Source organism: Schistocerca serialis, chromosome 1 (assembly GCF_023864345.2).
Source record: "Schistocerca serialis cubense isolate TAMUIC-IGC-003099 chromosome 1, iqSchSeri2.2, whole genome shotgun sequence".
Classification (NCBI taxonomy): domain Eukaryota; kingdom Metazoa; phylum Arthropoda; class Insecta; order Orthoptera; family Acrididae; genus Schistocerca; species Schistocerca serialis.
The window spans coordinates 873096925-873124904 of record NC_064638.1 but is presented as its reverse complement, the minus strand read 5'-3'; the positions used below and the strand labels follow the sequence as shown (position 1 = coordinate 873124904).

Genomic DNA, 27980 nt, shown 5'->3' with positions numbered 1-27980 from the left:
GCTGCCTTACATATTAATACGCAGAAGCAGAATTTGGTCCGTCTCTATGGCAGCGCCATCTTGTAGTGCGGAGATGGACAAGCACTGCACCTGTGCTGTTGTGCTTAGTGGGGGGCGCTCTAGTGGGAAAGTTGTGTACGTGCTGACTACACGGAACTATGTACACAACACTAGGTTCGGCATCTTCTATATAGATGAACTATTGCAATACACACTAATGTTTTTGATTTGTTTGTCCTTTTTTATTTTCGTGTCCACTACAACTCGGTAAGCACGTCTTTTTATTACTTCAATAATACGAGGTATTAAATAACTACATTTCAGGAAACAAGTTTATTCGATGCACGTTCGCTGCTTTGTTAACATTAGATTGTGGTATAAGCTTTATGTTAGCCCACTGTTGCTGGAATTTCGCGAATCATGCCTCAGACCTTTGGCTGCTGCAGGCTGGGCATCCTGGACGTGTCGCAGTACATGGGCACGATGCTGGGCTCGGGGCTGTCGGCGCCCATCACAGCCGCTCTGCAGTACTACGGTGTGTACACGATGGCCGCCTGCCTCATGCTGGCGTGTCTGCTCTACGCCGTCTTCCTGCTGCCGGAGACCGTGCCGCCGTACACCCCGCCCGAGGATGTAAGTCACTGCTACCCTTTACACTATTTCTGCCGTCCTGCGAAGAAGACTGCAGTCCACAAGGCTTGTGAATTTTTTCGTATTGCCTTTCATGCTACAAAGAACGAGAACTTCATACAAACAGTCATTATAATCTCCAGAAGTATATGTGTCCTGACAGAAATGAATAATGTAGATAATAAAATTAAAGCCGTTGGGACACTGTCAAACGGGAGACAGAACAACCAGTCAGTGTACAATATTCCACAACAATTAAACTAAATGACAATGTTGTCACTGATAACTCACAAGTTGCAAGTACTTCAGCAGCAAATATAGGTTTAAATGGTTCAGTAGAAGAAGCAAGAGAACGTATTAAAATGCCATTCCATAAAATTTTAAGCAGCTAGAAGAAGGGCCAACATTCTTCACTGAAATTAAACAATCATAAAAATTCTAAAACACAAAAGCTCTTGTGAGATTAACGGTATTTCAGACAGAGTTCTGAAACCTAATTAGAACTTAATAAGGATGTCATTAGTGATACACGCAGTGCAGCACTGGCTCAAGGAATTTTTCCAGACACGTTAAAATATGCAAGTATTAAACCAGTACATAAGAAAGGTGACAAGACAGATTTAAATAGTTATCGTCCAGCTTTCTTACTGAGATATTTTCCGAAATATTCGAGAAAGTAATGCACTCCAAAGTAGTCACGCACTTAAGTTGAAACGATTTACTTAGAATATCACAGTTTGGATTCCAGAAGGGTTGCTTGACTGAGAACGCTATTTATACGTTCACTCATCAAATAGCAAAAGCTTTAAATAATAATGTATCGCCTGTTGGTATTTTCTGTGATCTCTGCAACGCCTTCGAGTCTGTACATCATGATTCTCTATTAGAAAAATACAAGTTTTATAGAACCGATAGCTTTACATGCAGAGGGTTGTGCTGAATATTTCAGACAGTATTGGAAAGGTACAAAAAAAAATAGTGTAATGATTGGAGTAAAATCACAAAAGGAGTTCCACAGGGTTCAATTTTGGGTCCACTACTATTCCTTATATAAGTGGATGACTTTCCACTTTCACTTAATATTCACTTTCATTTAATATTCAACAAGCAAAACGGGTACTTCAGTGGATGATACTAGTGGTTTCATAAATTCTATTGGAGAGAAACCAACAGAAGAATTAGTACATGATATCTTCCAAAGGATTATTAATGGTTCTCCTAAAATGGGCTCTCTGTAAATTTTGGATAAACAGACTGCAGTCTTCACTATACAACAAACAGAGTCATATCAACAATAGATGAAGCACATGAGTAGACTCAGTAAGTTGGGTAGAATGCTCCTGATTTTAGAGTGCACATATTGACCATAACTTAAACTGAAAGAAGCTTGTTACTGAGCTTCACAAACAGTGAAGTTCAGCTAGTTTTGCTCTTCGTATAATGCTGATCTTGGAAACAAACATACTAACCTCCTGACATACTCTGCATGTTTCCAATCAACACTGTCGTATGGAATAATTTTTTGGTAAACAATTAGGTGTTGATTGCAAAAAAGCGAGCACTAAGAATTAATATGTCGTCTTCACTTCTGGACGTCATGTAGGTATCTCTTCAAGGAGCTAGGTATTGTATCTGCATCGCCACAATACATATTTTTCCTAAGGAAATTCGCTATAAATAATCAATCATAAATTGAGAAGAGCAGTGATGTGCATACCTACAACACTAGAGGAAAAAATAGCGTTTATTACCCTATGTTAAAGCTGCCAGTGGCTTAGAGAGGAGTTCAACCTGCAGCAGTAACAATTTTGACCATTCACTCTATAAAATTTGTTGATATACTCAGCCCGATATAGTTATTATCATTCTGCAGTCATACTGAAGATACAACTACATCTTCATAATCAGCAATGGACAGGTTTAAATTCGATAGAGATCCTGGTCAGGTCCTAGGTAAGTCACACTCGAGCAAGCTATCGAGTGTCTGGTTTACTGCTGGGGAAAAACAGTACGTAATTTTTGCATCTGCCTTGATCCAAACTAGTCTCAGCCATAATTTCGCCATCAGCAACAAGAACATACCTGCGTTATGAGCTGGAGAGTGGGAGGGAGAATCTCACATTAGTTTCACTGTAAATGACGAAATAATTTTGAGACAAGCATACTGAGGCTCTGAGAGATGGCTAGTTTTTTTCCGGCTAGCTACATCTCATTAATGTATAAGATGATTGAACGAATTAGTGTGTTAATGGCAGTTAGAACTCTTGGAATTTAAATCAAGTGTGACTCTCATGGCACTACTAACTCTCTGGGCTATTTATATTCTGATTTCATTTCTTTCTTGTTGTAATAACTGTGTATTGAAATGGACAGGAGACCATTGAGGGTGAGTTCGTGCGTGAGGAAGAACGCAGACATCACTGCGGATTGACCCTGGGGATGAGGGAGGTGGCTTTCTTTCAGACCGGACGCGGCACTTGCTCCAAGGAAGGTGGCAGAACTATTGTGTGGCAGCAAGACTCCAGCAGACAGAATCTCTAGAGCCACGGGACCATATTCCGACAGACTCCGCTACCGACTTAAAACTAAGCTCCGTCTCTGCGCTGTTCCACGAATTTAGCTTTGTGGTCGCAGCACGCACCCACAGCATGACGTGAAACAATTTTTCCGGTTGGTTGAGAGGCTTCGTGAAAAGATTGTCAGAATCTCTGAGTACGAGAAAGGATATTCTCCAGCCGAAGATAATATCTTTAGAAAGCGTACACCAACACAACCTAGCTTGAATTATTATTGCGTGGCTGGTGGCTCTTCAGACTGACAATAAGGGAATCAAGATGATTTTCTCCTTATTGTTTTCCCACGGTGGCGACAACTCTCCAACGGCATAGGTACTAGCACTCACCAGAGGATGTCCTAAGACGTAGGTTCTGTATCCCCCTTTTAAATGGAAATGGGTGATAAGTCAGTTGATTGGAGGAATAGTTTTATGGAGTCTCTGGAGGGATGACTCAAGCCATTGCAAAATATACCACTGGCAAGTGTTGGTGGAAAATTTAGCGCTTGATCGAAAAACTTCAGACACACACAAGGCACAGCCGCCAGAACAAGGAGAGTTATGTTTTGGACACTTAGGCTGCATACGCCAGAGAAGGATGAACACTTAGGTTTGATATAATGGAGAGAGAGAAAGACTTGAGCTGCGCACTTTGTAAGCACTACTACACCAAGGATGCTGACTGAGGAGAGGCAGAAGGCACTTCCTGACTGTGGCAAGATCATGTCGCAGCAGCTGCATGGTTGGGCAGGGCAGATGCGTTAACTCGCTCGCTTTCCCCTGGTATTATGCTTGACTTCACTGGCTGTCATCCTTTCACTTGACAACCACTGCATGCTCAACATTTACCTCCGTGTTACGATACCGATGATAGAAAAGCGGCTTGGTCAGTTTATTACTCTCATCCCGATCAGATCCTTGCCAACAACTAGGTATAGCAAACAATTTTGATCACCTATGCACTACTTGATTTCAGTGAACTGTTTGTAATGAATGCTAGACTAGTTCGAGGTTTTGCTATGCCATTTACAAAGTAAATCATGAATATATTGAGTTCCTTGATTTACGTTACATAGTTAATGAAGCAACCCCCATCCTCCGGAAGAATTAATAGCAAGTTAGACGGGATCCACAAAGGATATAGTGCTTAGGGCCCTCCCATAATGTACCACGCTCGTTGAATTCCGTTGTGCAATTTGCTAACACGGCATTCGCTCTTGAGGGGCGATCTGAAACTATAGCTGCAGAGGACACACCATTAACGAAAGACAAGCTTGTGGGTTCTCAGAACTCCACAGCTCACTGTCCTACAATGGAATGAGACATACCTGCCTGCAGAAAGGATGATCCACAACAACTGGCCAGCGTGATGATTTACAAGACGATTTGTAAGCAATTTTGCCTGAAATTATTTTAGAGAGAGAACAGGAAAACGAAAGTGTTACTATACAATTATGAGAGTACACACACACTGTAACGTGGTAGGAGGTCACATTCTTGAATAAAAAAGTAGTCTACTTGCTGAATATTCCATAAAAATCTCCATAAAAATCTGCTTATTCGAGCATTATGGTAAATATGTGCAACTCTTCATTCCTGTTACATTGTAGAACTGAAGTTAATTTAATTCATAATGGAGGCTGTTGTACTTCGTTACTGTCCCTTTATACGGTGTAGAATAAGATGCAGTACCAGTCACAACTGAAGGTGCTTTATTTAGGGGACAACGAGTTTCGGGATTGCACACATCTTCAAGTGATTATACATTCATTTTCATGTTCCACATTCCATGAACTCGCCACATCCAAAGTTTGATGTGGACATGGCACTTCAAATAATTACTACGGTGACAAATGTGAAGTTGAAGTGTGAAAATCGAAATGTTTTTTGTAAAAAATGAGACAACTGTGCAATTACAATTTGGATATTTCAGGTATATTAAACACCAACACTGAATGTATAGTCACCTCAAGATGGGTTCACAGCCGAAATCGGTCTTACGTTAATTAAATCCCCTTCAATTGCAACACATCTTATTCTACACTCTAGAAAGCTACAATATTGATGCCTAAGTATCCACAAGGATACCAAATCAGAATACCTGCATGTTTAATTTAATAACCATGTTATTATTATTATTATTATTAGAATTATTATAATTGGCACTACCTCGCTCAGTCAGAAACCAAGCTGCTCAAAGAAGTTTTCAAACACACTCGTATCTGGGAACGAATTTCGGGCTGTATTGGAGATACAGCGTACTCTCAGAACTACTCTGAGAAGGCAAGTTTACTTTTGTATCTGTTATACACTTGGCTGTATGGAGTAAGTTCCTGAGGTCAAAAGATTAGTAACGAAAATGTTGTTGTTGTGGTCTTCAGTCCAGAGGTTGGTTTGATGCAGCTTTCCATGCTACTTTATCCAGTGCAAGCTTCATCTCCAAGTAACTACTGCAACCTACATCCTTCCAAATCTGTTTAGTGTATTCATCTCTTGGTCTCCCTCTACGAGTTTTACCTTCCACTCTGCCCTTCAATAACAAATTGGTCATCCCTTTATACCTCAGAATATGTCCTACCAACCGATCCCTTCTTCTAGCCAAGTTGTGAAACAAACTTCTCTTCTCCCCAATTCTATTCAATACCTCCTCATTACTTATGTGATCCACCCATCTAATCTTCAGCATTCTTCTGTAGCACCACATTTCGAAAGCTTCTATTCCCTTCTTGTTTAAACTATTTATCGACCACGTTTCACTTCCATACATGGATACACTCCATACAAATACTTTCAGAAACGACTTCCTGACACTTAAATCTTTACTCGATGTTAACAAATTTCTCTTCTCCAGAAACGCTTTCCTTGCCATTGCCAGTATGCATTTTATATCCTCTCTACTTCGACCATTATCAATTATTTTGCTCCACAAATAGCAAAACTCATTTACCACTTTAAGTGTCTCATTTCCTGATCTAATTCCCTCAGCATCACCCGATTTAATTCGACTACATTCCATTATCCTCGTTTTGCTTTTGTTGATGTTCATTTTATATCCTCCTTTCAAGACACTGTCCATTCCGTTCAGCTACTCTTCCAGGTCCTTTGCTGTCTCTGACAGAATTACAATGTAATCGGCGAACCTAAAAATTTTTATTTCTTCTCCATGGATTTTAATTCCTGCTCCGAACTTTTCTTTCGTTTCCTTTACTGCTTGCTCAATATTCAGATTGAATAACATCGGGGATACGCTACAACCCTGTCTCACTTCCTTCCCAATCACTGCTTCCCTTTCATGCCCCTCGACTCTTGTAACTGCCATCTGGTTTCTGTACAAATTGCAAATAGCCTTTCGCTCCCTGTATTTTACCCCCTGCCACCTTCAGAATTTGAAAGAGAGTATTCCAGTCAACGTTGTCAAAAACTTTCTGTAAGTCTACAAATGCTAGAAACGTAGGTTTGCCTTTCCTTAATGTATTTTCTAAGATAAGTCGTGTGTCAGTATGGCCTCAAGTGTTCCAACATTTCTACGTAACCCAAACTGATCTTCCCCAGGGTCGGCTTCTACCAGTTTTTCCATTCGTCTGTAAAAAGAATTCGTGTTAGTATTTTGTAGCCGTGGCTTAAACTGATATTTCGGTAATTTTCACACTTGTCAACACTTGCTCTCTTTGGGTTTGGAATTATTATATTCTTCTTGAAGTCTGAGGCTATTCCGCCTGTCTCATACATCTTGCTCACCATATGGTAGAGTTTTGTCAGGGCTGTCTCTCCCAAGGCTATCAGTAGTTCTAATGGAATGTTGTCTACTCCCGGGGCCTTGTTTCTACTTAGGTCTTTCGGTGCTCTGTCAAACTCTTCACGCAATATCATATCTCCCATTTCATCTTCTTCATCTACATCCTCTTCCATTTCCATACTATTGTCCTCAAGAACATCGACCTTGTATAACCCTCTATATACTCCTTCCACCTTTCTGCCTTATAGTATTAGAAAAGAATTTCGCCCGTTGTGAGACTGATACAAAATCTTTTTTCACAGTTTACACTGAGGTGATGAAAGGTACTGGGGACTTCCTTACATCGTATCAGACTCCTTTTGCCTGTCGTAGTGCAGCAACTCGGTATGTCATGGACTCAATAGTTCTGTAGAAAAATTGAGCCATGCTGTCTCCATAGCAGTCCGTAATTGCAAGAAATGGTTGCCGGGCAGGATTTTTTTCACGAACTGACCTCCTGATTACGTCCCATAAATGTTCGATGGGACTCACGTCGAGTAATCTGGGTGGCCAAATCATTCACTCGATTTGTCCAGAATCTTCTTCAAACAAATTGCGATCGTCGAAAACCTTTTCAAGTGGATCACGTGACTACAAATGACAGCCCCGACATTGCACTGCTCTTTTATGCAATGTGATCGCGATACTACCACCATCTGTATATGTGTACATCTCTATCCCATGACATTTGTCACCTCAGTGTGGATCATTCGCTCGATTGAGGTGTGGCTGTTGAAGGGCGTGTCAGGACGAATACTTCTAAAGAAACGTTCGTATGTCTGCTGCCCTCAGGAGAGCTGTGGCTGCTGCAAGGGGATCTTCCGGCCGCAGCTGGTGCGCGACGCGCTCAGGACGTGCCTCAAGAAGCGGCCACATAACGGCCGGGCCACCATCTTCATCGTCATCTTTGTCGTCATCAGCGGCATGCTCTCCTTAATGGGTAAGCACTTAACCTATTCACAGATGTGTTAAACGCTCGCTCGGTATCCCTATAATACAGCCATTAACTAAATGTTGCTCAAAGAAATGATCTTAGCGTTCCCTGCTAACCTTCAAAATTGCAACACCACAAAAGATGATAAATAACGAAATTTTACTTATTGTGCTTATACCGAACAGAAGAGGAAAAAATACTACATTTCTAGGTGATTTGGGGTACAGAGGGTGCAGAGCTGACAGCAAAAACAGTAGTCGTCCGACTGGGTATCGAGTCAAACAGAGCTTGGATCACAGACCCGGGTATGATGTCATTCCATGGTGATTCAACTTTGTGCCAGGGCTTATTAATCGTAGTAGCTGGTGACCTGTCTCAAGCCAGGTTCTCGGAGATACGTGACTACGTGTTTTCAGTGAATGAATGGTTTGAAGTACGTACTGGAGAGGACGACAGTCGAACACCCTCTGTGGACCAGGACAGCATCAGCAACATGTGTATTTGCTTTATGTTATTGAAGGATGGCGTCACACAGGTCTCGAAGTCAGCTCACAGATACTGGCCTTAAAACGTAAGAAACAGCGCATCTGCTGTGTTCATTAAATACTATGCGAACGAGTGATGATCGTGTGGTGTACTTATTGGCTCGACATTCCGTCACGCCCTTTGCTGAAACATTACAATGACGACTAATGTAGTGTGGTGACATCGGTTTTCATCAGAGCCTCGACACACTGATACGTCCATTGTGTTGCTGTACGCAGAACTGGTAGGCTTCCGAAAAGATGATGTTGTGGGCCTCCTGAGTCCACTGCTGTCTTTGGGCGCGACTCTGTCTGCTGCTGCGCCATTGGAAGCTGCAACAGCTGTCTCAGTGATGGCAGTCCTCGCCGGTAGCTCCGGACTTCTGGAGACTGCTGTCGCTGCAAACGAGCCCATTTCCTGCCTGACTCAGGGTACGCGACCGACTGTATGGTCGCGCATGGCCGAGAGAACAATGCCTGTCCTTTCGGGCGCTAGTCGTGTAGGACCCTTAGGCCATGGATGGAGCTGAGTGTAGCTCTACTGCAACCGTCGATTCAGTATTAGCACAACAGTCATAGAGTCACGACCAATGCTAGCAACCGTATTGTGGGGAGGTAGCTTGCAGTCTCGATACACCCGATTCTCCACCTTTCACAAAAGACAACACGGTCTTCCCACAAACAATATTTATATGTGATATCTGAATTACATATCTATTGCATAATCTTTCCTCGTACAGAAAACTGGGTGCCGTTATTCCTACCTACTTTCTGCGATCCAGCCGAAATGTTAATCATTTGCATTATGTCCTCGCCATATACCAGTTTTAATGGCCAGCACTGGATATGTGCTCAGTTTATAGCTTTTTTTGTTGGGCAGAGCAAGTCCTATACGACAGTAACACTCTAGCCTGTAGTGCGACGGTTGCGACTGAATTAGCTGCTTTCACGTTGGCGGGCATCTGCGCTGGCCACGGAACAAAGAGCCCGCTCACTGTTGTCTTCCTCCTCGACAGTGGTAAAGTTGTCCTGTTCACGGCAGGAGCGTGACGCATTTTGTAGTCTAACTGTTCACGAAATCTCTCCTGCCTCTAATCCCTACTTGCTGTTTGTTTTGCAGGTGAATCAGTTCCCTCTTACAATCTCTATAACGACATATTGAAGTGGGGACCAGCAGACACGCAGCTGTACGGTTTTTACAATAACGGAACCACTGCCCTAGGTAAGTCGTTTCATGATAACTATTCATCTCCATTTAAAACCTTTAACATTTTATTTGGTTTACACGTTTCTATTTGCACTGTACCTTAAGTAGTTTTACTATGATTCGCTTTGCTGTAGACTGTAAGCCTATAGGATCTAAGACGGAAGCAAAAACTTGGGACATTGCAGCCAACGACAGTATGTCGAACCCTTGTGGTTAAGTAAATTACTAAAAACTAATTGACATTTCGTGTCTTTACTGAACTTCAGCAGTATCTTATTATTTGGATATTACTGTCTTTCTAGCACAGTTTATGAAAATAGCATATCGAACATGAGTTGTAGCTTCAGTAGTGACAAGGTTACTTATGAAACATCCTAGCAGATTAAAACTGTGTGGCGGACCGAGTCTCGAGTTCGGGACCTTTGGTGTTAGCTGTCAAGCGCTTTACCGACTGAGTGTTCAAACACGACTCATGACCCGTTCTTACATCTTTACTTCCGCCAGTACCGCATCTGAAAAGTTCACACAATATCTCCTGCGATACTTGCAAGACTAGCACTCATGGAAGAAAGGGTATTGAGGGGACATGGCTCGCCCACAGCCTGGGGGATGTTTCCAGAATGAAATTTTCACTATGCAGTGGAGTGTACGCTGAAACTAAAATTCCTGGCAGATTAAAACTGTCACAGCGTCATTCTTTTTTCCAGGAGTACTAGTCTTGCAAGTTTCGCTGCAGTTTAAGGATGAGAGATGAGATACTATCAGAAGTAAAACAGTGTGGTGTGCTTCGGTAGCGCAGTCGAGAGCGCGTGCACGCTAAAGGTAAAGCTCCCGAGGCCCAGTTCGGTCCTGTACACAGTTTTAATCTATCCACAAATTTTCATATCTGCGCACGTTGCGCAGTACAGTGAAAATTTCATTCTGGAAACATCCACTAGGCTATGGCCAAGCCCTGACTCGCAATATCCTTTTTTGCGTCATTTGAACCTTCCTGACATACCCCTGAATACTGACCATTCATCCCGAGACACTCCGTGTAATGGGATTAACATAATGCACTATAAAACATGACATGATGAGAAGGGGGGAAGACCGTACTCCAGTTTTCGAAAATTCCAGTTCGCTTTTACTCTTCTCATCTTCTTCAAAATCTGGACACCTGTGTAGGTAACAGTACACATGAGCCCGATATATGACACTTGTCAATGCTATCTCAGTATTACACTTTTTCGTTATGAAATATTTAGAATCGATTCGCAGAACAGAATACGGCGACGGTTAATATTCAAATCTAAATGTCAAGGGAAATAGCAGCATTTTCACGCATTTTTGCTATTGCAGTACGTACAAGCAATAATTGTGATTGATTTGGAACGGAAAAGATTTTACCATACACTCTCCCATATGAAGGGAAGACAAAAATCGTAAACGTTGATTAGTGTCTGTAATTTTGTTCTTAATCACATGACTCAGAACTGGCTTGCAACAGAATACGGGTGGGGAGTCGATTCGGCGACATTAGATACCAGGAGAGACCCCAGATTAGATGCTTAGTGACAGTGAGAGAGAAGACAATGACCTGAGGAGACGTGCTTTGCAGGCACCCTGATTGGCGTCCTGGTGTTCGTGCGCTGGCTGCGACTGCAGGACGCGTGGATAGCTGTCATTACTTTCGGCTGCAAGATCGTCGGCACCATCCTGTACGCCATAGCTCCAGACTGGAGGTTTATGTATATAGGTGAGTAAACGGATGACAGCTTGCTCCTATCGTAAGGGTACTGGCCTCTAGTTCTCTCCTTTAATGCACCGTTAATATCCGATAACTCTTAACACATTATAACGAGGATTTTCTGGGATCTAATGACATATAACTGCCATGTGTGATGTCACCTATGTTTAACGACTGTTGTTTCAAAGGTGAAATACCTTTCAGTTTCCTGCGTCGTTTTTCTTCGTATAGGCAGCATTACCAAAAACGTAGAGTATAAGTCTAAATACAGAAGGCCTAGAGGAGACACCTCTGTGTGAAGTCAGGATATCTGTTTGGAACCTGTGATGCGCCAACGACGCTACTAACAAGGGAACCTCCCTATCGCACCCCCCTCAGATTTAGTAATAAGTTGGCACAGTGGATAGGCCTTGAAAAACTGAACACAGATCAATGGAGAAAACAGGAAGAAGTTGTGTGGAACTATGAAAAAAATAAGTAAAATATTCAAACTGAGTAATCCATGCGGAAGATAAGCAACATCAATGAACGTCTGGGCTCACGAGCGCCGTGGTCCCGTGGTTAGCGTGAACAGCGGCGGAATGAGACGTTCGTGGTTCAAGTCTTACCTCGGGTGAAAAATTTACTTTCTTTATTTTCGCAAAGTTATGATCTGTCTGTTCGTTCATTGACGTCTCTGTTCACTGTTATAGGTTTAGTGTCTGTGTTTTGCGACCGCAGCGCTAAACCGTACGATTAGTAGACGAAAGGACGTGCCTCTCCAATGGGAACCGAAAACATTTGATCGCAAGGTCATGGGTCAACCGATTCCTTCACCACAGGAAAACACGTCTGATATATTCTATACGACACTGGTGACGGCATGTGCGTCACATGACAGGAATATGTTGTCGACCCACCTAACTTGTACACTTGGCGAATGGGTAAAAAGATTCTTCTACCTTGCCCGATTTAGGTTTTCTTGTGGATGTGATAATCACTCCCAAAAAAGTGACGAAAAGATAAGAGTTTGTCACATAAACTGCAACAAACAAATGCAACAGTTCCACAGTCGCATCGGACGGACTGACGTACAGATAATAATTGTCTGAAACCAAAAAATTAAACTTTTCACTCGAGGGAAGACTTGAACCAAGGACCTCTCGCTCCACAGCCGCTTACGCTAACAACGGGACCACAGCGCTCCTGAGCTTATACTGTGCTTGTGTTGCCTATCTTGCGCATGAACTACTCACTTTGTATATTTTGTTTATTTTTTTTCATAGTTCCACGGAACTTCTTCCTGTTTTCCCGATTGATCTGTGTTCAGTTTTTCAAGGCCTATTCACTATGCCAACTTATAACTAAATCTGAGGGGGGTGCGATGGGGAGGTTCCCTTGTAAGAAGTTATTACAGTAAAATCAAAGGAAGACGAAAATAATGAAAACTAATAGAGGAGGACAGCGAGAAACGTAACACCAGATTTGGGAATCACGAAGTAGACGAAGTTAAGAAATTGTAGTACCCAGGCAGCAAGATAATCCGTGAGGATCGAGCAAGGAGGACAAAGAAAGCAGGATAGCACTGTCGAAAAGGGGACTACTATCCTAGAGAAGCCAGTAGTCTTAAGTTGAGTAAGAAATTTCTACGAATGTTTATTTGGAGCACAGAATTGTAGGTTGTGAAACATAGACTGTGCGAAAATTTGAATAGAGTAGCATCGAAGCCTTTGAATGATGGTGCTACAGAAGAATGTTAAAAATCAGGTGGATTCATAAGGTACAGAATGATGACGTTCTCCACAGAATCGGCGAGGAAAGAAACATATAGAAAACACGGACAAGAAGAACGGACGGAGCCTGTTGAGCCATCAGGAGATAACTTCCTTGGTACTAGAGAGAGCTGTAAAAGGTACATACTGTTGAGAAGACAGAGATAAGAATTAATTTAGCAAATAACTGAGGATGTAGGTTACAACTGCTTCTCTGAGATGAAAAGGTTAGCGCAGGAGATGAATTCGTGGCGGGTCACATCAAACCAGTCACAAGACTGATAACTCAAAAAGAAAACAATCATTTATTCTCGTTGTTTACAAGTCATCGCCCTTCCGCACCAGCCTCGGCTGTTGCTCATCAGCTACGTGTTGTATTGTAGCTGACGTCTGTCCATTCAACTCCGCTGTTGCACGGCCAGGTGAAGTTGCGTGAGTCCAGGGCCGTGGTGAGCTGCCGCGAGCAGGCGCGACCATTGCCCAGCGCAAAGTGGTCTGCTGGAGTGCCATTGGCCCCTCTCCAAATTCTACGATGACCGTTGATGACCCATTCGCGTTGGACATTGTATCGTAGTTCTGTGGTCAATTGATCTCCTTCCTACTCCTGCTAGGTTTCAGCACCCAGAGAACATGAATGTTGAACGGGAATGTCGACCCCGAGAGGCCCTGTTGCTTGTTTCCGCATTGAAGTTCAGTGCTGGCAGCCCCCTGTGATGTATTCTTGGCGAAAGACAGTCACTTTCTCCAACCGTAGATGGTAGGTGGCGAGCAGCATGAAGTTCAACACGTGAAGGCCATCACCTCGAGCACAACTTCGACTAGTTGATGGAGTGTGCTGGAGTACCTAGGACGTAAATTCACTATTGTATTGTAGCCATGGAATCGAGTGCTATTACTCGGAATGTAATCGGTCCCAATGGTCAACTCATCACATGAGCTGGATTGCTGGCATGAGAGTATGACGTGAGGCTAATTTCGTAATGACCGAATGTAACCTACTTATTCTGCTATATTCACTTAACAGGCTGTTAACTGATGCGTCAATTCTTCTCTATGCGCTCCTGTGAAAGAGAGAGAGATTCTTGTAACATGTCTTACAAGCTAACGGAAATGCTTGTTTCGCTTCCTTTGGTCTTCTGTCGCAATCTCCTTTCTGCTGAATGCGTATCCTCACTTGACAGACGATGAACTGACCCACTTGCAACATAATGAAGGTAAGATGGGTGGCTCATTAAGTAAAGCTACTAGAGCTTCTAAACTGAATTGATGGAAAAGAAATTTGTGGTGCAACTTGACTAAAAGAAGGGATCAGATGATGGAAAAAATACTGAGGAATCAAGGGATCGTCAATTTGGTGATGATAGTGTGTGGGTCGTGGGGGTGGGGGGGTGGGGGTGGGGGGGGGGGGTAAGTAGTAGAGCGGGCCCAAGGCTTGACTACAGATAGCATGTTCAAATGTATGTAGGATACAGAAGTTATGTAGAGACGGAGGGGTTCGTACATGATAGACCAGCGTGAGAGTTGCATCAAATGGCTCTGAGCACTATGGGACTCAACTGCTGAGGTCATTAGTCCCCTAGAACTTAGAACTAGTTAAACCTAACTAACCTAAGGACATCACAAACATCCATGCCCGAGGCAGGATTCGAACCTGCGACCGTAGCGGTCTTGCGGTTCCAGACTGCAGCGCCTTAACCGCACGGCCACTTCGGCCGGCAGAGTTGCATCAAACCATGTGTGCCAATACTTGTTAGTGTACGTATTATTCAAAAACATTGTCATTAACCTTACATATATTTTCACTTGTAATTAATGTATCATCCCAATTTCATATCACGACTTTATCATAACAACTAATTCAAAACCTTTTCATTTACTTATCCCTATTCCCAATACCAATGTTGCTCTAACTAATCATGATTTGGATGTGAACTGCCTTGTTCTTCAGTGAGAAGCACGTCAAGTCTGTATGTTTTCTGGGAGTTGACTCACGGTGTGTCTCATTTCACAGACAAATGAGATAACATGACGCTGCTGATGGTAAAGCACGGTCCTCTCTCTGGTCAGTCACCACAGCGGAAGAGCGGAAGAACCGCAACCCAGAGATAGCAATTCACTTTTCAGTGCGAGGCACTGTGGAGACGAGGTCATAGCCCACATGCATAACATTGAACTTTCTGGAACATGTGATATTAGAATGATTCTTACAATGGAAAACCCAGCCGATGGGACAAATGTCAGTGAAGAAAATAGCCGAGGCTCGATTGGTTGCTTTATGTTGCTCTCCCGTACTTCCATCCAAAGTAGCACCGTCACTATGAATAACAAATCTGAGTGAAGAAACAAAATGTTGTATATTTGCAGGTGGTGCTGTCAGCTGTTTTGGTGGAATGGTGTGGGTCCTGGCCAGAACTATGTTGGTGAGGCTGGTGACGATGGACGAGATAGGTAAGCCTGTTTCTGGTTTTTGTTATGTATTTTATTATTTCAATTTCTCGTAAAATATTTTTTCAACTTTTTATAAGAGTTAGGACAAACAAATACATGTTATGTGCCCAAGAGCAAACTGACTGCCATTTCATGTGAGTATCTGGCTGCTTAGTTCTCAATAACGAGGTGTTCGTCTATCGTGCGCAGGTCAGGTGTTCGCATTGGTGATGACTCTGGAAGCGATAGCGCCGCTGCTGGGATCCCTGATTTATGGACAAGTCTACCAGGCCACCGTCTCCACACTCCCTGGTGCTTTCTACTTCATCTCCGTCGGAATCTTCGTGGTCGATCTCATCCTGCTGCTGTGAGTACTGCTGTACTAATAATTTCCTTCAACAGGCAGCATCTGCAACTGTCAGTAATAATTTTTACTGAAGCACAAAGCTTTCTTTTAGCTACTAAACCAGCGTATTCATCTGTCACGTATATTTCACGTAGACAAGTGTCTGATGCTCTGGTTTTTTTTTCTTTCTTTTTTTTTCTTTTTTTTTTTTTTTACACCGTGGGAGTTAAATGCGTCTGAGGTATTGTACCGTGTGGCACGATCTTCGACCTGACAAATTTATTGGCTTCCTACACTGCTCATTCTTGCGACCTGGTTGATGCATTGAACAAAACTTGCAAGAGACAGATCGCGTTCCGTAGTTTTAGGCATTCCAAGTCAACTAAGAACAGCAATTAACTATTTTTATATGTCAGTCCATCTCATCCCAACCCTTATCCCTAGAGGTATAGTGGTATGTTATTCCCATAGTATTTTTATACATATACTGAATCATTCATATACTAAATTTGGCAGAAACTGCTCCATGCGCTCGCGAGTTTTGCTTTTGTGTCAGCCATTTCACTCCCACTCGTACCCATAGGGGTGTCAGTAAATTTTCTTTCCTGTGCAAGTGATACATGTACCAGATTTTGTATAGGTGTTACAGAGATATGCTAACATGTCACTGACTTTGTTCCCACCACACCCCGTCGCACCCCCTCTCACCCATGAGGTGAAACATCAAGATGTCACTAATAAGTCAAGTGACTCCGAAAATTATCGATTCGATACTAAAATGCGCTGTTATGGAATAATATTTACATATTTTTATATTTTGTCACTACTTTTGGTCCCCAGATTTGTGGATGGTAGGGATATATTACACTCACAGTGTTTCTATAAAAATAATTTACAGGTCGTATAGATACAAAATTTGGTTGTCATGGGTTCACACTTCCTTAGTTATCTTTCTATAGCACCCTCCGTCCTTTTCATCTGACCCTACCACTATGGGAGGCAGGTGGTTCTTACCTCAGCTGCGCTTTTTTGCACACATTAAGATTGGCCGAAACCGATCCAGTGGTTTAGGAGGAGGTGCGAACCGTAGATACATCCTTTTTTATAAGGTACTACCTTTTCGCACGCTGTCTCGCTCACGTACGTGCTTCTCACTTATATTACATTCATCTAAATCCTCTCTCTGTCCATCTCCCTATCCTCACTTTTCCTGTCCACCTTCTTCTCTTCTCCCTCCCCCCCCCCCCCCTCTTGTTGCAGTCCATCTTCTTGTCCTTCCTCTTTCTGTCCATGTCCAAAGTCATCACAACCCCAATGGGAGCTAGGTGGTTCTTACCTAACTAACTCCGTCTGAACGGTACCGACCGGCCGCCGTGTCATCCTCAGCCCAAAGGCGTCACTGGATGCGGATATGAATGGGCATGTGGTCCGCACACTGCTCTCCCAGCCGTATGTAAGTTTACGAGACCGGAGCCGCTACTTCTCAGTCAAGTAGTTCCTCAGTTTGCCTCACAAGGGCCGAGTGCACCCCGCTTCCCAACAGCGCCGGCAGACCGGATGGCCACCCATCCAAGTGCTAACCCAGTCCGACAGCGCTTAACTTCGGTGATCTGACGGGAAAAGGTGTTACCACTGCGGCAAGTCCGTTGGCACACGGTTCTTACCACACAGTAATTATTTACAGGCAATAAGTGTTGTGTTTACGAATTAGCTTGGAATCCATCCACTGGTTTAGGAGGACATGGGGAACATGACCACTCGCTTAGATATATGCATATATACATTTATATATACATATATATATATCTAAATAATATGGCAAATACATAGTCGGGTAGTAAGCTATTATTGGAGAAGTCAGCTTCGGCGTTATTCGTGACAGTTTATTTTATAACATATTTAATCCTACTTTGTTATTCATTGCCTTCACATTTAACCTACTGATACCTAGGCACATGAACTATCACGAGCAGCAGGAAAAGTGATTTCCCTTGACGACAAATTTAGTTTAGTGCCTGAAGACACATGTAGAATGTCGGGAAAACAGTAGTAACATATAAGAATCACTGTGACTGCTTGTTACAGGGTTGCGTCTTACCTCACTCGAGGGGCCGTAAGAGAAGAGAATGAGCAACGGAGACAGAGGGCTTTACCACCGTCGGCCTAAGACGCCACAGGCTGCACCGTCATCACTTGTCTTGTCATCATCTCATCGAATCTCAACTGCTGCACGGCTCGTTAGCCCTGAAGGCATAGCAGGAAAGTCGCAGGCGGATCGCGCAGCGACGAAATTACCGCCTTTCTAATCCGAGTTGTGGGTTCACTACAATGCTGCACAGAAGAACGGATGACCGCATCGTGCAAGAGCTGGAGACAATCAACTGCGTGTCTTCATTACTTACAGAATTTATTCTGATGTAACAATAAAACATTGTAATTCCTTACTTTCTGTATAAGTGAAATATTATTTTTTTTATAATTTCCGAAATAAACGTTTGTACAGAAAGCAACTAACTTAATCGCCGGCCGGTGTGGCCGAGCGGTTCTAGGCGCTTCAGTCTGGAAGCGCGCAACCGCTCCAGTCGCAGGTTCGAATCCTGCCTCGGGCATGGATGTGTGTGCTGTCCCTAGGTTAGTTAGGTTTAAGTAGTTCTAAGTTCTAGAGGACTGATGACCTCAGATATTAAGTCCCATGGTGCTCAGAGCCATTTCAACCATTTTTAACTTAATCAACAATTAGAGGAAGTTACGATCCTATATTCTCGGAACGATATCTCTGACGGTGGGTATGAAAATTTTAGAAGATACCGTACCACCTGGATATGTAAAATATGATAACGCTAACTTCACTCAAATCTTCATCATTTTCCAGTACTAAAGTCCAACCAAATATAAATCACTCGATAAACGGAAAAAGGCAACACGACTCAAGAGAAAAATAAAATACGTATTCACTCTCCAACTTGCACTTCATCTACATCTACATACATACTCCGCAACCCACCATACGGCTCGTGGCGGAGGGTACTTCGTACCACAACTAGCATCTTTTCTCCCTGTTCCACTCCCAAACAAAACGAGGGAAAAACAACCGCCTATATGCCTCTGTACGAGCTCTAAGCTCTCTTATCTTATCTTGGTGGTCTTTCCGCGAAATGTAAGTTGGTGGCAGTAAAATTGTACTGCAGTCAGCCTCAAATGCTGGTTCTCTAAATTTCCTCAGTAGCGATTCACGAAAAGAACGCCTCCTTTCCTCTAGAGACTCCCACGCGAGTTCCTGAAGCATTTCCGTAAAACTCGCGTGATGATCAAACCTACCAATAACAAATCTAGCAGTCCGCCTCTGAATTGCTTCTATGTCCTCCCTCAATCCGACCTGATGGGGATCCCAAACGTTCGAGCAGTACTCAAGAATAGGTCGTATTAGTGTTTTATAAGCGGTCTCCTTTACAGATGAACCACATCTTTCCAAAATTCTACCAATGAACTGAAGGTAACCATCCTCCTACCCCACAACTGCCATTACATGCTTGTTCCACTTCATATCGCTCTGCAATGTTACGCCCAAATATTTGATCGACGTGACTGTGTCAAGCGCTACACTACTAATGGAGTATTCAAACATTACGGGATTCTTTGTCCTATTCATCTGCATTAATTTACATTTATCTATATTTAGAGTAAGCTGCCATTCTTTACACCAATCACAAATCCTGTCCAAGTGATCTTGTATCCTCCTACAGTCACTCAACGACGACACCTTTCCGTACCCCACAGCATCATCAGCAAACAGCCGCACATTGCTATCCACCCTATCCACAAGATCATTTATGTAGATAGAAAACAACAGCGGACCTACGACACTTCCCTGGGGCGCTCCAGATGATACCCTCGCCTTCGATGAACACTCACCATCGAGGACAACGTACTGGGTTCTATTACTTAAGAAGTCTTCGAGCCACTCACATACTTGGGAACCAATCCCATATGCTCGTACCTTAGTTAGGAGTCTGCAGTGGGGCACCGAGTCAAACGCTTTCCGGAAGTCAAGGAATATGACATCCGTCTGATACCCTTCATCCATGGCTCGCAAGATATCATATGAAAAAAGGGCGAGTTGCGTTTCGCAGGAGCGATACTTTCTAATGCCGTGCTGATGCATGGACAGCAACTTCCCTGTCTCAAGGAAATTCATTATATTCGAACTGAGAATATGTTCGAGAATCCTGCAACAAATCGATGTTAAGGATATTGGTCTGTAATTTTGAGGATCCGTCCTTCTACCCTTCTTATATACGGGCGTCACCTGCGCTTTTTTCTAGTCGCTCGAGACTTTACGTTGGGCAAGAGATTCGCGATAAATGCAAGCTAAGTATCCATAAAATGCAGAATTGAATCATCGTGGGTCCGAGCATAAATTAAACTGAGCTTTAATATACACTGCAATGATTCACCCTTTTTTTGAATACCACTATCTATTTATTTCCAAACAAAATAGACAAGTAGCCCACCAAGCGATTGTTCCCAGCGTTTTTGTAGGTAATGGTGGAGTGGAGACGGTGATGCCTTAAGATACCGTAATACACGTTATAAGCGAACAACAGCACTAAAAGGAACGTTCAGTAACAAACATGTACAAAAGAAGTAATAATATAAATAAGCACAAAAAATGTGAGAGGTGAACGAAACTGAATTCCTGGTGTCACATTATACCATTGACGTATGCATGCCACGTATATCTCAATTACTTTCACTGCCATCTGTGCTGTCATTGGAACTGCTGGCAGAATTTACTGATATGATCGTTGTACATTTTCCTCTACACATTCATTCCCCGATGCTTTCATTACTACTTACTTCGCGTATCTTACAATATTATGCCAGTATGATGACGAACTTCGGTTTATAACCCTTTGTCAGTCATTCTGCTTCTGCTAATTTGCGTGATTTTCACATTAGAAGCCCAGGTACACAGTGAAGCGACCCCAGAAAGCTACCTACATCCTAAAGAATTGTAAATCATCTATTTATGAGACTTACAAAACTCTTGTTGTGATGGTACTCCACATTAATACAACTGTCAGTCTGGATCCGTTACAGGCAGCATTAATAGAGAACATGGAGAAGAAGAGCCATATGTTTCGTCGCGGATTCCTTTGGTAAGCCTGGGGACATTAAGGTGATGTTCAATACAACTGTAGGGGCAGAGGCGACAAGAGATGTGTATGCAACACAGAAATGTTCATTAGTAAAATACCGAGGGGAGGACGTCGCATGACTTCAGCACATAAATCTCCCTCATATTTAGGAGCAATAGTAAACTTTTAGGATGTGGAAGTATAGAATAATTCGAACACAACATTCCACATAACATACGACCAATTTTTATTGGAAATAGAGTTCAGCTATTAGAAAATAACCCAAACAAGGTAGTGAGCGAAGACTAATGAATAAACTCAAAATTGAATTCAACCTCCAGTTTCAATGCAGTTTCGAATTCTCTTCAGAACGATCAGTTAGTCTCTTGTATATTCCTTCGGTAACGATGAACGTGACCATTTCTGTACTACATCTTCCAGATGATGTTAGATTTGGGTGAAGTGTTGTGGGGCGGCGGTTGGAATTTATTCTGTTGTTTAAACGTAGAATCTTATGTAGAAAAGAAAAGACGCTTTTCCCTGCCGTTTAACCATATGTGGGGAGGCAGGTGGAATTAATTGTTATATAAATGTTCTTATTATTTATGCTGTCTTTTGCCGTTCTCAACACTGGCTCTCTAACTACAATATTGGCAACCAGAAAGTGATTAGCAAAACGTGAAGCCTGTAATTAGAATTCCTAGTGCCCACTTCATCTGAGAAATACACTTATAGCTACAGCTTATAGGTCTGAGGAATTAGGAGATTGTCTGGCATTCATAATCAAAAACGATCGTGAAAAAACGTTCGATATATTCTGAAAGTCACAGATGAAAAAAAAAAAAAAAAAAAGAATCCACACAATCCAACTACCAGAACAGTTCAGAGTCTAATGCGCTGATACAACTATAACTGTTCAAATTAAATGTTTAAATGAATGCTCGCCATAATTTGATGATAATGTTCATCAAACGCCACGCTAAATAATGGTAGAATGTCTGTCCCGTGGCGGAACGTGAAAATACAACGTTCGCAAACTGAAGATATATCATTAAAGTCATCCCAGAATTTACACTTCACTCGAAAACGATTTCATGGTTATGCGTATCCCGAGTAACTTAATACGGCATCCGAGGCTGTTTATAGCAATGATACCGACGCGACGCGACTCCCGACACAGATGGTGTGCTATTCAGCGTCTGGAGAGAACTGGGGCCTTGCTTCCTCGCGCAGCGTTCTTACGTATAAAGCCGTGGTGCGGACGGCTAAGGGAACGCCTGATCAAATCGGCTCTCCCAACGAGCTGTTGGGCTAGTAATGCACCACTTTAAGTCATTGAATAAATCATAGCTTCTTTTTCTGATGGCCGATGAAGCTCTCAATTTAAATGTGCATTCAGCACACAGGTAAGTAAAATAAGTAAAATTTTTTGGGCGAGAGAATTAATTTAATTACACTACACGCAGTAGACGAGCTCTGAACTTGCCCTTTGGAGATACGCTATCGCTATAGTTTTATAGTTATTCAATTGAAATTTTTCACATCTTTATGATTATAGCGGATCTCCATTCTACTTAAATATAAACATCCTAGCCTTATTTACTAGCCTACTTAATCTATCTTGCTTCCTTACTTTTTAAGACAAAACCCAGAAAATCATGAATTTGCACTAAAATTTTAATTTGTGAGATCCAAATTACTGTTTCTATTAAATTATTATGAAAAAGGAATTTAAATATAAATTTTTAAGTTTCTAGCTCTTTTCTGTTGCGCCAATGATTTTTACAGAAAAACATCCAAATTTCGAAAATGGTTAAAGTTATCGAACTGATATTTAACATATATTGATTTAGTATTACTCCTGACATGCTAGAAACGTTTCAGGTTAGTGACTTGATTTTTAAAGTATTGTGCAACATTTATGACATCAGTGCTAGGCTGGCACACAGTGGAAAGACTGATGAGAATGTTATAAGGCGTGAGTAGGCTGCTTCCCTACATCACCCTCTACTTAAATTTTCTTTTTGAATGTTAATGAATGAAAAAAATTTAATTACAAAAAGGGAAGCAAGAGTACAGCTTAACTCCCTATGAAAATTTAAAATTGAAATGTAAACATATAGAAATATTAAATGGAAAACTGATTACCTACTTTAATTATTTAAATTACTGGCATGTTCACTGCCTCTTAAGCAATATTATCTCTCAAAATTTAAGCAAAATCAATGAAACACTTTGGCATACATATTGCCTTAGACAACCAAATACATAAAAATATGTAAAATTATGGAAATCTTAAATCCATTAAATACTTTTTTACATACACAAATTCAAAGAAAATAACACAGTTATTCATGATACATAAATAGGCGATTGTATCTTAGCAGTCTTTTCTAAGCCTGAAAGAGAATTTCACAACCCATGACAATTTCATTTTTACACACCTGGTTGTAGCCGCTTTGGCTTGCGTTCTACACTTTCATTCACAAGGGTAGAGAAGGGGAAGTTGCTATGGTGTGCGTCCTTCACGTTCACTCTAAATTACATGGGGAAAGGGGAGGGGTCACTGTGAGTTGTGTCCAAGTCACTCCACGCTTTCATGCAGCTACCAGGCTGCCATTATCTGGTTTGTCCTGTAGAACAAACAAAAAGAGTGCCTCAGACTCTGTTCACTTATTATCTAAGGGTGGGTCACAATGAAATAGGGATATATACATTTTATCCTTCAATATGTTGCTGGAACAAAGTTAACAGAACTTTTTCAATTTTACTCTCACGGTTACTTAACTGTCATAAAATCGGTAAACAAATGGCTCAAAAAGCCGTTAGTCACGTACTAGAGAAAATTTATGCTCAAGGCATACAATCATAAATTCTATTCAATTTCAATTTATTATTTCTGGGCCGGAACACTGAACCAATGCTCGGTACATTCCTGATAAATCTGTATTTTATTTACTTAGCTGACTCATCTTCGATTAGCTTATTCTTAGAGATAGTATGAGTATATTTGATTAGTAGTTGTCTTCTCAGCTTCTTTGTACATGTGAGTAACTTGTGGTAATAGTACAGTTCTGAGTGTTCAAAACACACTACGTATAGTTGACTACTAAATCCACTTATTGGTCCTCTGCTGCTGTGTCAGTTCCACATCTGCACTTATGTACTTCGTCGAAGTGTATTTATGCTGAGCTATAAATAATGTTTCACGTCTGCCATTGTGTTACTCAATTATGTTGCTAGTGTATGTACTTATTTAACACTCACTCTATTAACATTTAAAGCATAGGATAGCAAATTTATTTCATATCAATAGTGTATTGCAGCTGATCAGTTTGCTCACGAGGCAATCCATTTCCACTCAATCGGACGCTGAAACCACAGGTAGTCTCTCCCGACCTACCACTAAAATGGATTAAGTAATTATGGACGAGCGTAATGCTAAATTCCTTAAACCTATAGGGTAACATGAGCTGCTCTGTCTCATCTTACATGAGGGTACCTATGGTCGCATTCACGCCTCCAACTCATAACCTCAATACATGTGGGTGTGTCCTGTCACGCACTACACCAAATAACAGCCAGCTCCAACCTTATAAATACTTCAAGGACGTGTCCTTTACGTCTCAACCACAAACACTGTTCAATTCTATTACACTGCCATTCCTTGCTACACAGGGTGAGTTTATTCTTACAACTTGTCTGCATTTTTTTCATAACACTAAGCACTCTCTCTTATTATTTATTAGTTAGCTCTAATGCATACACTAGGTTTCACTGCCACTTCAGATCCTGCTTGTACACGAATTTGTATATCTTTTTAAATTTAAATATTGTTGGTGGACCATTTCCAATAAAACAACACTTTGTACTTACAATATTACCAGGGTTCTATACATACTTGTTACTCAAATACGTTTGTATCTTAATTACATCATACTTCTCTGTTGTTTATGTCATAGTTAGGTTTGTCACAGTAGGTATTTTTTTTCTCTAATCGGTGGATAGAATGGTTGCAGAACTCATGGCTTGATAGCCATGACGGAAAATTTTTGTATTGCAAAGAAGGAGTCGAAACTTTGGTGGATAGGAGAGATGAAGAATGAGTGAGACCTAAAAAGGAAAGAAGATCTCACACAGCTGGGACTGCACAGCTGCCACACTGTGTAGAGGTTACAGAACAACCTCCTCCCTACGGCATTCATTAGCTTAATGCTGGCTTGATAGTCATACCGGAAGATTTAATGTGTTGGAAAGAAGAGGTCGAAATTTTAGGTGGACAGGAAAGATGAAGAGTGAGTGAGACCTGAGAAGGAAAGATCTCACACAGCTGGGACTGCACAGCTGCCACACTGTGTATAGGTTACAGAACAACCTCCTCCCTACAGCAGTCATTAGTTTCAGAAAATGTTCGTATTGGAAAGAAGGGGTCGAAATTTTCGTAGATAGTAAAGATGAAGAATGAGTGAGACCTGAAATGGGAAAGAAGATCTCACACAGCTGGGACTGCACAGCTGCCACACTGTGTAGAGGTTACAGAACAACCTCCTCCCTACAGCATTCATTGGTTTCAGAAAATTTTCGTATTGGAAAGAAGGGGTCGAATTTTTTTTTTTTTTTTTTTTTTTTTTTTTTTTTTTTTTTTTTTTTTTTTTTTTTTTTGTGGATAGGAAAGATGAAGAATGAGTGAGACCTGAAATGGAAAGAAGATCTCACACAGCTGGGACTGCACAGCTGCCACACTGTGTAGAGGTTACAGAACAACCTCTTCCCTACAGCATCCATTAGTTTCAGAAAATGTTTCATATGGGAAAGAAGGGGTCGAAACTTTTGTGGATAGGAAAGATGAAGAGAGTGAGTGAGATCTGAAATGGGAAAGAAGATCTCACACAGCTGGGACTGCACAGCCGCCACACTGTGTAGAGGTTACAGAACAACCTCCTCCCTACAGCATTCATTCATAACCTTTGACCACGCCAGGTCGATTTGAAAATACCATATGATGCCTCTTTATACCTGTCTCAGTTCTTCCTTTTCATTAGCTGAAATTTTATCGATTTTCTGCAATTTAGCTTCTATCTTGTCCCAAATAATTGCTTCTTCTTCTTCTGTGTTTAGCTTACTTTTACTAAGATTAACACCTTCGTCCCAATATCCCCTATTTTTTAGAACTCGTATAGGCAGTTCCCAAGTTTCATCATTAGTTACTACATGTTTATCTGTAAAAGGTACGGTAATTACTCCGGTTATCGGCAAGACCATTTTTAACTGGCTTCTTTCGAAGTCAACAACACTCTGATATTTCGTCAAGAAATCTATGCCAATTAAAACCTCAATACTGAGATTGTTTACAATTAAACATGGATGATCAATTAAATTACCATTAATGTTAAAGGGCAGCAAAGCTTCTTGTTTTACCGTTTTTGTCATCTTGCCAGTAGCACCAATTATTCTTAGTCCTGATACCCTCATTACTGTAAGCTTGTCTTTACCAGGTAATGCATTAAAGAAGGACTGAGATATCGCACTCACCTCACTTCCACCGTCTAATAGACAACGTACATTGATACACAACACATTCACTATTATTATAGGGTGGCTTATTCTAGGTTGTACAGGTGGTTCCTCAAATTCATCCAATAGTTCCTTTTGGATTTGTCTCCAACTAAAGTGATCGACATCTGTCTTCATTACATTTAGGTCAAAGTGTGTACGGTTTTCCTGAATTACATTTTCAGCTGCCTTTTCCAGTCGGTCTATTAATTTCAAATCGAAACACCACATGACTTCATTACATTTAGTTTGCTGAACATGACCCAAATTACTGTAGTCTGAGCGATTCTGCGCCTCCAGACCGGGCATAACATTAGTTACAGCTAAACCACTTTCATTATTATCGTCGGGTTCCTTCTCAAGTGACAACTGGTCACAGCTACCACGTTCATCGACCCCCAACAGGCTACCCTCTACATTCTCACTTACCTCCTGTCCTAAATCTATTAGTACAGTATCAACATCCTGCACAGGCACTTTAGCTAAGAGCACATCATCCTCATCGTAAATATAAGCATGAATTTCTTCTGCTTCTTCACCTGAAAATTCAGTATTTTGTAGCTCCTCCCTACCGTTACACTGCTGCGCCTTCTCGTTCTCTTCCCACTTAGAGAGCGTCTCTAACACGGTATCTATCAAATACTGTGAGTGATCTAATATTTCTGCTGTATCCTTAGATGCTACCGACCCTTCATCCACATGTTCAGTTTGAGTATTCTGATCTGTCTCACTAATTACCGTAACTACTGGCTTAGGAAAAGTAACCGCCTGGTGAGCGCCAGTGTCCTCATAGACGGGAACTAGTTTTCCTGCCTCGGTCTGCTACTGTTTCCTTTATTTCCACTATAATTAACTGGCACAGCATTGCTTACCGCACTGTTTTTTACCGGCACAATTTTGTTCTGAACAAAATTACTATCATTTGGATGCCATTGTTGGTTCTGATAATTATTTCTCCAATTCCTACCTCTCTTAGGATGGTGAACACCCACTGTTCTGATGTTTACATTGCATTTCTGCTCGTTCTTAAAATTACTACTAGTGTTATTAGCATTTCTGTTATTAAGTGCTTGCTCCTCATTGGCAGCAACCCGTTCTACACGTTCCAAATATTCAATGAAACGATCCAGATTGTCTCTAGGGGCAGATGTAATTCTAGTTTGCCAATACCATGGCAGTTTGGCTTCAAGACCTAGTATTATCATTTCAGGTTTTAGCTTTTCGGCCAAATGTGACTAACGTGAGATCCATGACCTGGCAAACTCTTTAATAGATTCCTTGCCTGCATTGAAGCGTTTTCCACTCCAAAATTCTCTCAACACTTCATTTTGCTTATTGCTAGACCAATATTCATTAATGAAAGCTGTTTTAAATTCCGCTAATGTTTTACAGTTCAACATAACATCAGCTGA

The 27980-nt window shown here is 41.6% G+C and overlaps 1 protein-coding gene across 1 annotated transcript in view; it reads left to right on the top strand.

Moving 5' to 3' along the window:
- LOC126458419 (proton-coupled folate transporter-like) overlaps positions 1–18288 on the top strand; it is a 112727-nt gene extending 94439 nt beyond the window's left edge. Inside the window, exons 5-11 of the mRNA XM_050095458.1 lie at positions 447–633; positions 7752–7899; positions 9538–9639; positions 11225–11362; positions 15469–15552; positions 15742–15898; positions 17963–18288. Coding sequence (XP_049951415.1) covers positions 447–633; positions 7752–7899; positions 9538–9639; positions 11225–11362; positions 15469–15552; positions 15742–15898; positions 17963–18044 — 898 coding nt within the window. The 3' untranslated portion in view covers positions 18045–18288. The remainder of the gene's footprint in view (positions 1–446; positions 634–7751; positions 7900–9537; positions 9640–11224; positions 11363–15468; positions 15553–15741; positions 15899–17962) is intronic.
- The last annotated feature ends 9692 nt before the right edge of the window (positions 18289–27980 follow it).